Source organism: Heloderma suspectum, chromosome 1, assembly GCF_057233095.1.
Source record: "Heloderma suspectum isolate Gila_16-S chromosome 1, 16-S_ref, whole genome shotgun sequence".
Taxonomy (NCBI): Eukaryota; Metazoa; Chordata; class Lepidosauria; order Squamata; family Helodermatidae; genus Heloderma; species Heloderma suspectum.
In genome coordinates this window covers 353,941,357-353,958,551 of record NC_139458.1, presented here as the reverse complement: position 1 = coordinate 353,958,551, position 17,195 = coordinate 353,941,357, and the positions used below count along the sequence as shown (strand labels likewise).

The window sequence follows — 17,195 nt, the reverse complement described above, 5'->3', positions numbered from 1 at the left end:
CCCTAATGGCAGAAAGCGAAGAGGATCTAAAGAGCCTCTTGTTGAGGGTGAAAGAGGAGAATGCAAAAGCTGGTTTGAAACTCAACATTAAAAAAACTAAGATCATGGCATCTGGCCCCATCACTTCCTGGCATATAGAAGGGGAAGAAATGGAAGCAGTGACAGATTTTACTTTCTTGGGCTCCAAGATCACCGCAGATGGGGACTGTAGCCATGAAATTATAAGACGCTTGCTCCTTGGGAGGAAAGCTATGGCAAACCTAGACAGCATAGTAAGAAGCAGAGACATCACCTTGCCGACAATGGTCCATCTAATCAAAGCTATGGTTTTCCCAGTAGTAATGTATGGCTGTGAGAGCTGGACTATAAGGAAGGCTGAGCGCCGAAGAATTGATGCTTTCAAACTGTGGTGCTGGAGAAGACTCTTACAAGTCCCCTGGACTGCAAGGAGGTCAAATCAGTCAATCCTAAAGGAAATCAACCCTGAGTGGTCATTGGAAGGACAGATACCGAAGCTGAAGCTCAAATATTTTGGCCACCTAATGCGAAGAGAAAACTCTCTGGAAAAGATCCTGATGCTGGGAAAGACTGAAAGCAAAAGGAGAAGGGGACGGCAGAGGATGGGATGGCTAGATAGCATCACCGATGCAATGAATATGAACTTGAGCACACTCCAGGAGAGAGCGCAGGACAGGAAGGCCTGGCGTGCTATGGTCCATGGGGTCACGAAGAGTCAGACACGACTGAACGACTGAACAACAACAACAACAAATTATACTAACTTCTATAACTGTGATTTTCATTTCTGGGAGTTGTGATATATTCGTAGTTGTGATAAGTATCCCACATATAGAGATAGGTTTTGGAATGTTTATTGTGGGTCTATTAAAAAAATAAAAGAAGTGCTGACATTCCACGAGTAAGCTAAATGAACAGAATGGGGAAGGTACACAAAACACGGATCTGTTGGGCAGTAGTTTGGCACCAAATGAAATAGCAAGCAAACCAACCACTTGAAAAGGGAATGATGATGAGCAACAGCCCAGAACCAAGCATCGTAGGAACCCAGTCAGCAATGTGGACAGGGAGCAATGATGAGAAATAGCCTGGCATCTTTTGCAATAGCAAGCTGTACAGCAGCTTGAATGGGGCAAAAGTGAAGAAAAACAGTCAGACTCCTGGCACAGTCACAATCTGGTGAACAATTTGAAATGGAAGAAGGTGATGACCATGTAGATTGCACTGTATATTAGCCAGGAACCAAAGTAACAGTTCAGAAAACTCTACTTTTGTGGATGAGTACACATTACAACAAGAGAAAGCTATTTATAGGATTCAGTAGGAAGATTTTGTCCATCCCGACAATATACATTACTTTTAAAAAGAAGCATATTCCTTATTAACAAAACTCTAAATTAGGACTGGCACCCCATAAAAGAAATCTTTGCCTGTTAATTGTATGAATTCTAGTCCATTGATCAATTAATTGGTCAATTAAATTTACATAAATGTGCACATGGGCAAACACAATAGTTCTGAAGCAAGAAGAATATTTTGGTTTTAGATGTGCTGTAATGGGCATCATCTGGTAAGAGGTGCTTCCTCCTACGTAAGGGGCAAGGGGTAGATGGTGCTTGCCATGTTCAATTTGTATAATATCTGTATTAAAAATTTTACATGCACATATACAAACACACTGCCCAGTTAATCAGGACATCTTTTTATTAAATTAAAAGGATTTTTTAAAATCAATTAAACTAACCAATTAAGGCTGCAAACCACTTACCTGGGAGTAAGTCCCACTGAACACAATAGGGCTTTCTTCTGAGTAGCCATGTATAAACTCTTAATCCAGGGGTAGGCAACCTGATGCCTTCCAGATGTTTTGGACTACAAGTCCTATAAGCCCCAGCTAACATGGATGATAGGGATTATGGGGGTTGTAGTCCAAAACACCTGGAGGGAACCAGGTGGCCCTCTTTAAGCTGGCCAACTGTCTTGAGACCTGCTTGGTGTGAGTTTGGACTAAATGCTGCAGCCCTAATCTAAAACTGCTACAGAGAGAGGTTTACTTGATTCTGAAATTTTTTCTTTCACAGGTAGGATCTGTATAAACATGTGTATTAATTCCAAGGCAGCAACTCTAGCATCAGATTAAGGGTGGAAAAGGGATTAAAAAACAATGATTGTAGGACTCAAGCCTATGGCAGTAAAAGCCAGTGATTATGCTGAGTTAGTTAAGGGGTCAACTCCATTGTATGGAGTTATTTTATTGTACCAATTGACCTATGACCAACCAACGATGCAAAAATAACATTCAGGGAGGGAGGGGAGAAAGTCTTTAGCAAGCCATGCTTAAAAATCATTTAAAAGCCTTTAACCTCTAAGAGCAGTATAAGCATTATGAGATGGGAACAAGCTTCAGCTGAGAAAGAAAAACAAATTGAAATTGAAAATTGGTTCCCGTCTTTCTCCCAAACACAATTACTTCCAACTGCTCAGCTGCTCAAAGTTAAAAACAACAACTAATTTTAAGTGTCTCGCCAATCTAGCAAAAGCACATTCAACTTCCTCTTTTTCATTCTTTCATTTAATCGTTTCTTCTTCCATTATCAAGGTAGCAAAGGCCAAACACACACCAGGCAGCTCTCAAGACACTTGGCCTGCTTAAAGAGCTTTTCAGAAACATTCATGACCAGTTGGCTCCCTGAATCAGAAACAGAAAGAGCTGAATTACCCACTCACTCCTGCTTGGCTAGTGATGAGAGGAGCCCTGACATCTTGTCAACTAGGTCAGTGTTTTGCCCAGCTAGTGTTTTGCCCAGCCTTCCTCAAACTCATGCCCTCCAGATATTTTGGACTACAACTGCCATCATCCCTGACCAATGGCCATGGTGGCTGGGGTTTCTGAGAGTTCAGTCCAAAGCATCTGAAGGGCACCAGGTTGGGGGAAGCTGGCTTCACCCCTTGATTGCACAAACCATTGCTTCCATCACCTACTGAAAGCACCATTTACCTTTCCAAACACGTGTGCTTAAAAGGTTTGTCAGCAGGCTGCCTAAAGGCGTTTTACCATTGTAACCTATGAATAGTCATGTCCTTTTGCATGATTCTAATCGCTTCCTTTCTGCCCTGTTCCTCCATGCCACCAAATTATCTTACTGTATCTCTGCTCTCTTCTTTATCACCTGTCCAACAAGACCATATCCACCCAGGCTTGCTCTGTCCTGGCCTTTGTCCATATTTTCTAGCCCAGGGCTGTTGAACCGCTCTCAGCCCAAGGGCTGAATTCCATTTTGGAGAAGCTTTCATGGGGGAGGGGGAGCTTTCCAGTGGTGGGCAGGGCTGAAGGCAAAAGGGGGTGGGACCAAAGTCAAAAGGGGCAGGGCCAAAATATCCCCACACACACACCAAGCCAGTCTTGTTTAGCTTAAAGCTCTAACTGCCAGTATCTAAGCCTTAGGAGGAGCATTTCAATTTTTTAGAATAGGAAAAAACTGCACAAAAGCCAGGAATCTCCAAACAATAAGTGAGCAGGGGAAAGGGGGTGGGGCATGGTCATCTGGGGCACCTCAGAGGGTCAGATTGGGACCCCAGACCAGAGGTTCTGCACCCCTGTTGTAGCCCATAAGATAAAAACTGGTTCAGACAGACAGCAGCCCTCAAACAATTATCTCCAGGAGTACTCAAGACTGCTGCTTGGCCTACAACTGGGAGATGCCCAGACAGAGGCGCCGTTGGTATGAACCGGAAACTTCCCATGCGAACGGCACAAATGGCTGCTGTGATCTGCACGACTGCGCAGGCGTGGGGAAGGACCACAATTGCACAAATCGAGGCAAATGTAGGTACAGTCCCCCACAGGGAGGTGGCAATTCATATAAATGCTATTTCAGTGTGAGCACTTCTTGGTTGTGAGACTAGCAGTGGCTCCACATGCTCTCAGAGGTGGTCTCACTCTGGCTACCAAATGTACAAACTGACCCACATTCCCCACACAGGCCGACTCTCTCACTTTGCTTCTTTGGCACAAATCCCAACCACGTGTCCTACAACTTTGCTGCTAGATTCACTTATGTCTCAACTTGACCCTGAAATGAAATCTTGCCTGCAGTATGCCCCACAACCCATTGTCTTGTTTTGCTCTAATTCTTTGTCATTCAGTTCTCTTTTCCCATCCCCTTATATTGGGACTTGTATTGACTTGCTCCTTAACCATTCCCCCCCTATCAAAATTCAGGTTCCCCCCCATCCTACCTTTCTTCCTTTCCTCTAAAAATTAGGCTGACTCTCACACTCTCTTTCTCATTAGCTCGATTCCAGGAGTTATAAATCATATTATTTTATAAAGTATGTTTCAGAGTATAATTTTAGATTTGTAAACTGTGGCAATCTGCCCTGTAGCTTCAGGTGAAGGTGAGATAATAAATCTAAACAACTTTAGAAAAATAATTAAAAGACTACCAAGTCCTGTTTCTGTCAAAGCCAAAGTCTGGGACTTTCTGAAATGAGTGGAAGCTTTTAAAAGTGAGGGGGAAACTTTGGGACTGTATGTTGCCAGTTCCACAGCATGGGAAAAAGGTGTGTGGCAGTTGTTTCCAAAGCCTTTGCGGTAGAAAATTCACTACAGTTGTTATTTCATTCTTTGGCGTTGATACAATTCAGACTCCTATTAACAGAGATCCAATTTCAAGTTTAAAATACTACTTTAAACCACCATACCAGATTCTGTGATATAGGAGATTGATGAGCTTATAGGTCCATAACCATGGGGATTCCTCGCTTGGACTCTAAAGTAATACCTAAAGCAGAGAGAAAGAAAGAGAGAGAGAGAACAGGCATTCATCAAAATTACACTGAATCCATAGTTATAGCCTGTGAAAATCAAGTTAGGAAAATTTCAAACAGACAATAGTTGCTGTGAGTTAGTTTCGCTGAATGCAAGAAATACTTCTTGGATTTTGGGTCAACATGGATTATGATTTCACCCAGTGTTTCACGTGGGTCAGATCCAGATTTAGTCATACTTAGAATAGACCCAATGAAATCAATAGGACTTAACTTAGTCATGACTAATGTAAACTCTAATTGTTTTCAATCAGTCTACTCCAAGTATGACTAAATTTGGATCCAACCCCTTGATTTTGAAGCAATGCAGGAGCCAGTAGAGTCTGAGTGAGTTCATCACTCAGTGACTGCAACATCATCAAGTGAAGATGAGGATGCAATCCAATGGCCACCACAAGTAAAACTCAACAGGCAAAAAGTCTGTATCACTGGACATTGTCTCAAACGTAGTATTTTTTCAGAGAAGTCTGTTCACATGGTCAGTTGTAATACATCAAGTAGTCAACCAAACCATATTCTGTGACATGGAAGCATACATGTCAATTAGCCCTCCCTTTCAGAAAAATAGGCCAGTGCCTCCACACAGAGTTGGGAATTGAGGGCAAAAGGAAGGACAGCTGAATAAAAAGGGTTGTCTACAAATTCTTCACAAGCAATATCAAAGGCAGGCACCCTTTGTGGCTTCAGACTCAGATCAAGGGATAGATGAATTTGCTATTTTTGGTTTCTCTCAGTTTCTAATTTTTCCAGTCTTAATTTCAGTTCATCCTGAGCTCTGAGGATGCTGGAGAAATTCAAGACAGACTAAAATGAGCTCAGATGTCTAAGAATCTGACCTGTGGAATCCTCTGTGGAAAAACCCCCTCAGGCCATACGCGGTGTCTGTGGACTTTTGGATTTTTATTTTTTTTTACTTTCCTAAAATTTATGCATATTTATTCATAGGAAAATACACAAGTTTCTGTTGAGGAAAAGTGGAATGGAATAGGGGACAATACACTAAATGTTACATACTAAGTTAAATTATGTAAATTGTTATGAAACCTTACATAATTATTTGTGCATTTTTCTGCATGACCAAAAAAAAAAAAAAGAATTCACATCCGTCTGTGAGCAGACAATGGAACAAAAGGCTCCTGACAATCCATGAAACACAGACAGAGCGGATTTTTTACACAGTCCATACGTCCCTGAGAACTACATAAAAAAAGGCTTGCATGAAAATTCACATGCATTTTTGTGCAAATTTCTCCCAATATGTGCATTTTTGTACCTATTTTGCCTCACATACACATTTCTTGCACATAGTTTTCCTAATATAATTCATTTTTAACATTATATTCAAAGATTTGGGGGGGTGCATTTTTGTGTGCACTTCCCCAATACATACATTTTTGAATGCATTTTTTAATCAGAAAATTCCATTACAAAATTTAGAAGTGTGGATTTCAGAGGATAACTGAGTTTTGTTCGTATATTGATTCAGAGGTGCAAAATTAAGTACGTTCACATTAAATGCAAACTGGATTAATTTCTCCCCCATCCCTACCCAGGCCTGATTTCAAAGAGACCCTGGGCAAACAGGGAGAATCTACCAGTGTGTGGTTGCACATGTCTGGTGTCTTGTTTAAACTGGGTCCTTGACTATTCCATGTGCATTGTTAGCTTGGTAGTGCATTGCTTGCCCATGGTACAGATTGCTGCTGTGTGCTGAACAGTACATGCACAGGCCAGGAGAACTAGTTTAAATGAGATACCAGGTGTAGTAATTCAATAAGGAGCCATAATGCTATGCAAAGCTAGTGAAGAAGCTTAACATAAATGCAAATGATCCAGCCTTCAGAATCTTATCTCTGAAGGTTGAAGATCATCTACAAATGCCACTGTATGAGAACTGTCATTACATTGCAAGATTTGCACTGAAAGCTGTAGATACCGTGGGAAACAACATGATCTTGGCAAATGTCCAGCATCATGCATCATATCCAAACTCTTTGGGAGGAGAAATTATTATACTTGCATTGGTACGTCATAGAAAGAAATTTGGTTCAAGCAAGAAACTGAATTCCAAGTAGACTAGTGGTGCATCTATAAAGGTAATGGATTGTAACAACCTTCCCCAACCTGGTGCCCTCCATATGTGTTGGACTGCAGCTCCCATGCTAGCTGGGAATGATGGGAGTTGCAGTACAACACATCTGGAGGACACTAGGAGCAGGGAGGCTGGATTACAAAGAGTTTATCGATGTTCAGTAAGATGGGACAGAAATGTTACCACCAATCTCAAAGTGAATTCCAAGTGAATTCCAAAGTGAATTCCAATCTCAAACTGAATTCCAAGTAGACAGTGGTGCATCTATAAAGGTAATGGATTGTAACAACCTTCCCCAACCTGGTGCCCTCCATATGTGTTGGACTGCAGCTCCCATGCTAGCTGGGAATGATGGGAGTTGCAGTACAACACATCTGGAGGACACTAGGAGCAGGGAGGCTGGATTACAAAGAGTTTATCGATGTTCGGTAAGATGGGGCAGAAATGTTACCACCAGTCTCAAAGTGAGACCCTGCACTGGCACTATGCTCGCACCACTAAGGCAAAATGCAAACTAAATACCAAGGAAAAGGGTACTAGCTAGAAGTTCAGGCTGTAAATTCCAGGAAAAAGCCTGTACATAGTAGTAAGCACATGAAACTAGCAATTTCAAACACATCACAAAACTACCCACACTACTGATGTAGAAGCCAACAGAAACTTTGCTCACAGCCAAGGTTGCCTACCAAAGCCACAAATTCTCAAAGATTACAAGTGATGTCCATGAAGGACTTCGATTTCTCCTAGACTGAACAAACCAGCCAGGCAATGGTGCAAATGAAGAAGGATGGCTTCACTGACAACATGACAGAACCTTCAAAATGGCTAAGCTGTTAAAAAAAAATACCCTGGGAAGTTATATTTGCGCAGACCTAAGCAATTTAACCAAGGCGTGTTTTAAAACGTGCTACAAACTCATCACCACATCTTTGTTGATCTCACTAAAACAAAAATAGCGTCTCTGCTGGACGAAAGAGACAGATATTGGTGAGTCTTATTGGATGAAGAAAGCAGCAATCTAATTTGGTTTTGGACCCCAGAAGGCCATTACAGATGGCTGAGGAATAAAACCAGCAGCTAATAGGCTGTACTGGCAGCTCTCACAGGAATCTATGTCATAGCAGATTACATTTTTGTATATTAATGTGCAGACACCATCACGGGGAGGGGCTGTAGCTCAATGGTAGAGCACCTGCTTTGTATGCAGAAGATCACAGGTTCAGTCCCTGGCATCTCCAGGTAAGGTTGGGGAAACTCGTGCCTGAAACCCTGGAGAGCTGCTGCCAGTCAGTGTCAACAGTACTGGGCTAGATGGGCCAGTGGTCTGGCTCAGTATAAGGCAGCTTCCTACGTTCCTATGAAGTATAACAAAGTATGACCATAACCTCTTAGAGAAAAGGCCAGAACAGTCAATCTGAAACTCACAAAAATAAGATGAGGCTATATCTTCTAGCAGTGCCCTATGTTTGACATCTCCTGATCTCTTTAGGCTTGCAAAGAGATCCTGCAAAACTAAGCACTGTAGAGCAAATGCCCACACCATCCACCACCAAATGTATGTTACTCCAATTTATAAATGACTTCATCAAATTTCTTCCTCAGGTGTACGTGAGTTTCTAAGGGCCAGATGAATTGGTACTGCCCATTGTGTGGACAGGAGCGGTATACACCCAGCCCACCTGGCACAAATTGACACAGAATGTCTATCAATTATATTAGCCTTTGGAAAATCTGACTAGTATAGAAGATATAAAAAAACAGCCCAAGTTGACAGTGATCACAAACTGGAAATCCTTATTAAAAAGCCATTGCTTTCAGCTCCAAAATGCCATGAGCACATGCCACCTAGGCTACAATGTTATCCCTTCAATGCACAATATAAAAAAAAAGAAAAAAATGGAGATACATATAACAGATTTACTATCCAGGGCATCTTTGCTATAGGAGGGAGGGAGAGAGAGAGAGAGAAAGAGTCACACACACACACACACACACACACACACACTGAAATACTCAATTGACTTGAACCAAAACAACTACAAGAGGAATTAGAAAACATCAGTCAAGCCAACCACATATCCATCTCTCCACAAGGACTTCAACAAATCTATGAAGGTACATTACTGGACAATGAACTACAAATCCACAGGTATCATTTTGACAGGATGACGGGGCACCCAAGGCGGCGCTCCAGGGTTCCATGATGAACTCAAATTCCAAGATGGCATCATGTTTAAAGAAAACGGAATTCTCATGCCAACAGTCATGAGAAAAGCAATGCTATCATAAATACACTGAAATTGTTTTGACATAGAAGGATGTTTGAATAAAGCTAAAGATGGCCAAATATTACTAATGTAATCTGAGCCCTTAAAAGGATCCGTGTATGTGTGCAGAATCCTAATTGAGTTACCTGAAGCAGTCACTGAAGACACAAAGCATTCTTAACAGACACTGGAAAAAGATCAGGATTGACCTTTTTGCAGACCATACTACCTCATCCTGCTGGATTATTATTCAGATTTCTGGGAACTAGGTAAGTCTAGTATCCATATATTACAGAAGGAAGCATAACAGACAAAGTCATGAATCACTTTACAGACTTGGAATACTGGACTAATATTTTGAATGCTGAACCAATAAAGAATTTGCCCAATTTGCAAGAGATTCAGAATTCCACCACACAGCAACTTCATCATACAAATAGTTCCAATAAAGCTGAATCTGCTGTCAAAATTACACAAGCAATATAAGAAAACAGCAAGAAATAAAATATATAGCAAACTATCTTGGAGTGGAGAAATACTGCCACTGTAGTCATAACTAGCAGTTCGGCGCAACAACTGATGTAACCTGTAGCTAATACCTTTCACTTACTGAACTCTGAAGTTGCAAAAGGAAAATCAATTAAGGATGGACAAATCTGTCAATTCCAGTTTCTCTCAGTTTCTCTCCCCCCGCATCTTAAGTTCATTCCATCCTGTTTCTGCAACAGTGTGCAACATTAAAAAAAAAAAAGTCTGTACAAAAAAAATTGTATGTATTTTCATGTGCATTTTCCCTAATATACATATTTTTTTCATAGAATGTTGCCTAGTATACTAATTTTTGTCCAAGTTTTCCTTAATATAATGCTCTCTTGTACGTCTTCTCCCACTAACATATGCATTCTTGTACTTGCTTCCCCCTAATACACGAATTTTAGTACACATTTTTTTGTTTGGAGAGCTGCAATGCAAAATTCTAAGTCGTGTGAATACCAAAGGATAACTGTGTTCCAGTTTGCATTTTGATTCAGGAAGTGCAAATTCATTACATTCTTATTAAAATGCAAATGAAATTAAATTCTCCCCCATAGCTAAAAATCACAGATGATCTGAAACACAAATGAAGTGATGCTAAAGCCTACTATAACAAGCACATGAAAGGCCTACCATAGTTGCATGCCAAAGAAACCATTTTGCAAGTATTTCCTCAGAAAATGGCCTTTGACAAAACATGCTAGCACCAAGTGTGTAAACCCCTATATTCTGTTGGTGTTTATGAGTGAACATATCAACAGAATTACAAATTCATTCATCCAGAGAAACATCAGGCAATCACAAACACCCTAGATGGGGGAGAAGATGATATACAGGATCCTTCTACCACGGAGATGGAACTTCACATTCTACCTCACACACAGAAAGAGAAGTTTCTGCAGTATCCAAACTCCCACTAAAAGTACCTGTACTCACAGCCATATGAACGATACCTTGTGAACGATACCACCAAGACTATGGGCTGAATGATCTGTAGGCCACTCATTTTATCATCATACCATAATCACGACATCACTAGTTAAAATACTAATTGCATTTTCTCTGACAAATTTGACATTGGGGATGTTCTGATATATATAGGCCACTCATCCAACAGAGAGAGCTGCAGCAAAGCTGTCACCTGACAAACATCAAGGAACTAGATATGCAACTCTGGGTGCTTCCAGAAAAGGATTTTGTACCTGTACTCCCCAATTAAGGAGACAAGACACACATTCTTGAGATTTTAAAGCGCAACAACTTTATTTAAGTTAAGGAACCTGCAAGGGGCAAATAGCCTAACATAAATAACTCCCTCTCTCCAGTGTGGGTCCCCTACTGGACTGTGATAAAAGAGCTTCCCTCCTACTATCACAAATGGGGGGGGCACCTCAGGCTCAGGACCAATGACTAGCCTTTCACCTTCCCAAGGCCCCTCACAGCCTGCACCTTTAAGTGCTGAGGGGGGCTTGCCTGCTCCTCCCCACACACCCAGGCCTCACGGCTTTGTTTGAGTGAGTCAGGCAAACCCCAAGACCTGTCCCTGCCCCCTCACAGCCTTGAAATAGACAGGTCTGAGGAAGCCTCCCTTCACCTTTATTGATGCCTCAGGGTACTCCGAACATTCATGTTGGCTTCCCTTCCCTTAAAACCCACACTGTACCTGCCAACCTAATCTGCACTGACATCTGCCTTGCAAGCAGCCTCTCCAGCAGGTCAGGCAAAAAATCCCTGCCGGTCACTCAGCCAGTCTGAACCAGCAAGGGAAAAAATTCCTATGTGGTTCTAAAACCAGCAGCCAGTAAAACTAAACCACACAATATACACAAGCTGGTTTGGTGGGTGTCAAAGCTAAGGGCAAAAGCAGCAGTAACAGAGGAGGAGCACTTTGAATTGTGCAGCTACAACTCCTCTGCACTTGGCTCAGACTTGTCTCTCCCAAGGGGCCAGGTGCAAAATATGTCACCCTGCCTACCAGCAAGGCTGGGGACAAGGAACTGCGGGCATTAGTGTACAATTGCACTGCCCCATTCCCGGAATTTTGCAGGGGAGTCCATACAAGGCCAACTTCAATTTGTAACCCTCCTGTGTATTCCCACCACTTTTTCTGTCTTTGTTTCTTTCCACAGAAAATCCACTATGGAGGAAAAGATGGAATAGTTACACAATGCCTTTTGACTGTTAGCGTTAGGAGCCCTCCATCGGGAAGCAGCCTCCAGGTCACAGATCAGAGAACTGAGGGAGGAGTCAGAGCAACATCCCAGGGTAGTTTTTCAGAGCGGTGAAGGCATAAGAGCCAGGCCAGCCCGAGACATTTTGATGCCTGAAGCAAAGGACAAGATGGCATCCCCTCCCCTTTCCATATCCAGAAGCTAACTGGACTGGCAGCTGATGGGGTCTCATCCTCTACCACACCTGAGGCAGCAGGTTAATTTAGGGGGTTCGGGACAGGACATGTGGCATACTCTGCTCTGCCTGTCAATAGAGGGGAACACCCCAGGGGGCTGCTGCTGCTGCCCTCAGCATCTGCTGCCTGAGGTAGTCGCCTCACTCTGCCTAATGGTAGGGTTGGCCCTGCATGTTAGAACCATTATTACCCACACTCATTTCTTTTGTCGCATTTGTTGCTTCTTCTCAACCAGGTTTGCATATTCTGTTGTACATTCAACACAGACCTGAGTCATTGTTGCAGCTTGCATGTTACTTTGAATAATCAGGGCACTATTAAAACAGCCTTATAAGATTCCACAGTTAGAAATGTGCACACACTCCTCACCCATGGCAAGAAAAAATATTGGTGTTCTCTAATTACCAACAACGACTTGGCCATTTATTTTTGCTCTCGCCAAAAGAATAGCATCCCCTAAAACCACATGACCTTCCTAAGTAACTGGCTCAGACTGGGAAAATGCCACCAAAACTTGGATTATTCCCCTTGGCAGTATTCCTTTCAACTTCTAACTAAGTTAAATGCTACGTTGCCTAGAAAAATTGAAGACAACTACTGTTCCAACTCATAGCTTCAGGCTATAACAAAGGCTGGAGACAGACAATCGGTTTTTCAGAGAGCTGAAGGTGGTGTGGTGGAGCCAACATTGCTGGTGGTGTGTACTGGAGACAACCTCGTTGAGAAGATCATTAATGGGACAAAAAAAATATATGGCTGCGTATACGCTATTGCAAATAATGGATCTATCATGCCACCTCCAACTAACTGTAAAACTATTGTCCGTCTCCCACCTAATATTATAGCCTCACAGAAAAGGACTAACTTGTCATAACTACTGAAAATTCCAGTGTGTTGCTACTAGTGCCAAGGGAAATACAACAGAAGATCCATGAGGATCTGCCTAAGGCAGAAGTGGCTGCTCCTGGTTATGAGATACATTAGGCAAACCTTGGGAGGGCAACTTTGGTGGCCTGCCACTCACACTAGGATCATCCCTGTTCATCGTATTATGGACATCCTCCACAATATTCTGGCATCTTTCCTCTTTCCTCCCTATCATCCTAATCTCTCACAAAGCTGTCCATATTTTAGTTCATCAGAGGCCCTACTCTGGGTGCTCTTGTCTTCAGAGGTTAGGAACACAGGAAGCTGCCTTACCCTGATTCAGACTGATGGCTCATCTAGCTCAATATTGTCTGCAGTGATGGGCAGGAGTTCTCTAGGGTTTCAGACAGGAGACTGTTTCAGACCAATATGGAGATTGAACGGGGGAACTTCTGCATGCAAAGCATGTGCTCTACCTCCCGAGCTGCAGTGCTGGCAGGTGGCGACTGGAGATACGTCCCTCTTGGTGCTCTCGCAGGGAAACTCACCCGGTGCCCACTTTGACTTGCTTTTAGACACTAGGTGAGGAAAATTTTTATACTCCTGAGCTTTTAGAGGATAATGTTTTAACTCTGCTCTTGCTGCTTTGTTATTTATAGCTGCTGGTTTGATTTCAGGTTGATCTCTTTTATTATATGTTTTAACGACTTTTTGCAATTATTGTTGTACGTTTGGAAGGTTATTGCTTTACCGGAAGGTAGGATAAGAAATGTTCAAAAACAAAATAATTATGGGATGTAACTTCCTTGCAAAAAACTGTGTGTGCCAAGCAGTGCTTGCATGTTGACTCTTTTGCTGGATTAGAAATAAGGTGGCCATGTTTCCTACATTCCAGAGGGCAGTCCTCTAATAACAGTCCTCTAATAGACACAGCATAAAAACAGGTGGCAAAGATAAAACAGTTTAAAGCTAGTAGAGGGGAAATAGCTTTATAATAAAAAGGAATTTACCTAGTATGACATCAAGTTGCCAGGCAATCCTCTCTGGGGGGCACAGCCAGGGTGCCACTACCGAAAAGGACCTTTCCTCAGTAAGCACCTACTCAGAAGAAGACCTTAAGGTCCAGGTGGGTTCAAGCAGAGACAGACGATCCTTCAGGTACCATGGTCCCAAACCATAAAGGGCATTAAAAGTCATAACCAGCACTTTGAACTGGGCCTGGAAACATACGTATAGGGTTGAATCTAGATTTAGCAATAGAACAGACCCATTGAAATCAACGAGACTTAAGTTAGTCATGATTAACTTAAGTCCCATTTATTTCAATGAGTCTACTCTAAGCATGGATAAACCTGAATCCAACCCATATTGAATAGTTGTTTTTTCTTAGAAATATTGCATTATTGAATACATGAAAATGTCCACAGCATTTTTTAAATAAAGAACAAGAACAGAAATAAGGAAAACATTTTCGTGCTTTATAGTCACCCTTCATCAAACTCTGACCTACCTGTGTGTATTAGATCAGTAGTCTTCATCCTTTTCAGACCTGGGACTCAACTTTAGCTCAAATAGTATTTTGGGGCCCAGGTTTCAATTCCCCACCCCCACCCCAATATGTTTGTATGGTGGTAATGCTGCTGGCGCAAACCACTTCAGTTAAACTCTTGACCAAGTAGTGGGCCCTGACCCATTCTCTGAAGACCAGCAGCAGCAGCAGCTCAAAATGAGAGAAGGGCTGCTGGTCTTACATGGAAGAAAGGATTGTTTAATTATTATTTTTAAAGGATTCATTATTCAAATCATTCCCCCATCAATATTCTGGGGAGATCAAAGAAGTTCTGTATATCTTTGGCTTAGGTCTTTTTCATCTCCTCTCCTTTACTTTAACAACTTTTCAGCACGTTGTTGTCTGCAAACTGCTCTGAATGCAATTAAGGACCATGTGATGTCTCCAAGGGGAAAAAAAGCAACACCCTCATAACTTTCCTCTCCATGTAATACTGGCTGTGGCAGACAAAAGCCACATCAAAGCTTGGAATTTATGAGAGCTATGTTTTCTTTTTTCCCCTTTGTTTCCCTGACACAGTCCTTCACAATGTGGAAATATTCATCAGTGGTTTAAGTATAAACCCTCATGCTCTTCTGTGGCTGAAGAGGCTTTCCACCACTCAAAGGGTGCAGGCTAGGATTCAGAGCAATCAGATAGATTCCCTTAACACCTGGATGGGAGCCACCATATTTCAGTTAGTTGTCTATCATACAGACGAGGAATGTGTGGTCCTCCAGATGTTGTTGGACCGCAAGTCCCATCATCTCTCACCATTAGGTATGCTGGTTAGGGCTGATGAGAGTTGCTGTCCAACAACATCCAGATGGCTACACAGTCCCCATCCTTGATCTCTCATGTTTGTAGGCTGCCTCACCTCTAAGGAGCTCAGACTGCTGTGCATAGGATTATCTCTTAGGGCTTTCCAGTGCTGCTGCCTGCTGAGCGCCTGAAAGCTAAGTGGGTTGTTGTTGTCCTTGTCCTTCTTCTGACTTTTAACAACAAAACAAAAACAAAAGTGCCTTGCTCAGCTTTCAGGCACTCAACAGGTGGCAGCACTGGAAAAGCCCAAGGGAGGAATTCCTGGTTAAATCCTCTAAGGGGCTTTTCAGAAACCACAAGCAGTTAGAGAGTCTGCAAGGACAGAATGGGATGAAAATGGCAAAATAAAGAGCACACACGAACCCCTCAGTCACCTGCTTAGAGTAAGGTAAGCTCTGAAGCCCTGCATCCTGAGAACATCCCTGTGAAAGAGGCAGAAAAACAATGGCCTGTTTTGTGGGGAAACAAAGAAGCTGAGAAAGAGCAGTTGTGGTTTCGGTACAGCACTAGTTTAAAGATATAGAACCATAAAAAGTGAAGCACCTGAACATCGGCCTTGAAGTTGCCATCAGCACTTAACACCTGGACATCAAACTGCAGAAAACATACAGGCACACAGGTCACCTGGTCAGGGTCTTCACCACTTTGGTCAGATGTATTATATTTCTATTAAAATTATAATAAATATTTCTAAATTTGCATCTGTACATATAAATTAGAATATGCATATGTTATGCAAATCAGAGTCCTCTTTTTTGGCAATGCCTAGGTGGACTCTCTACTCTTAAGGCATGTGACAGAGGTTGCAGGGACTAACTCCCAAGGGCCGGATGTCCCCATGGGAGAACCAACCTCAGCAGCTGTGGAAGGATGAAAAATGGCTCCTCTGTTCTAGATTATGCTGAATGGTTGTTCAATGGGATGAAGTTCTGAACTACAATATATTTATTGCAATAATTTCAGACTCGGGTACAAGAGAGCCGAAATCATTGGCTTGAATGTGAAAAATGGAGCCACTTCTTTTTCTTAAGGAGAGAAAAGTATTCTTGCAGATTTTTTTTAAAGGACAGAAATGAAGTTACTCTGAGTGACTTAGCCATGAGAGATGGGGAGTCACCATGGGCCACAAATATTTCCTCAGAATGTTTTAAATGGATTTGAAGATGGGCCCAGAGTTTTGTTGGACTAGGGGTAAGTCTATGAGAAAGCTGTCTGGCAGCTATGCAGCTGCCCGAGTTTCATGTATGACAGCACAAAATTAAGTGGTGTAATTATGCAAACACTTGGGTTTGCTTAATATTAAGAGAGAGCTCCCAGTGACTTGCACACTAGAAGTCTTCAGGGCTGCCAGGAGCACAACCCAGAACTCTTTACTTCCAAGTCCTATCACTTACCCATGAGTCTACACTTCAAAACAGGAGTTTGAACTGCCAATAAACCTTTTCTAGAAATGGCAAATAAACAGCAATCCCATGCTGCTTTCTAGGCACCCATCCAGGCATTTACTTATATTGCTGCTTTTAATTCATTGCATGGGGGAGGAACTAGATGTTAGAGGAGAAATGGAGCTGCCTGCCACTGCTGTCTCTGTCTCCCTCTCTTTCACATGACATTTAGCTTAATGCAATGTGTGATGTGACATCCTTGCGCTGGTCTGCATCACATCACTGGCTGTTGTTGTTGTTGTTATTATTTCATTTATGTCCCAGCTTTCCTCACAAGGAGCCCACAGTGCCTGACAACCTACAGAAAACACAGCGCACCATATGACAGCATTAAAGTCATGACTCTAAAATCACAAATATATAA

The 17,195-nt window shown here is 42.2% G+C and overlaps 1 protein-coding gene across 1 annotated transcript in view; it reads right to left on the bottom strand.

Annotated features, from left to right (window-relative positions):
- FNDC1 (fibronectin type III domain containing 1) overlaps positions 1 to 17,195 on the bottom strand; it is a 137,465-nt gene that overhangs the window by 12,192 nt on the left and 108,078 nt on the right. Inside the window, exon 16 of the mRNA XM_084831947.1 lies at positions 4,723 to 4,802. Within this exon, the coding sequence (XP_084688073.1) occupies positions 4,723 to 4,802 (80 nt within the window). The remainder of the gene's footprint in view (positions 1 to 4,722; positions 4,803 to 17,195) is intronic.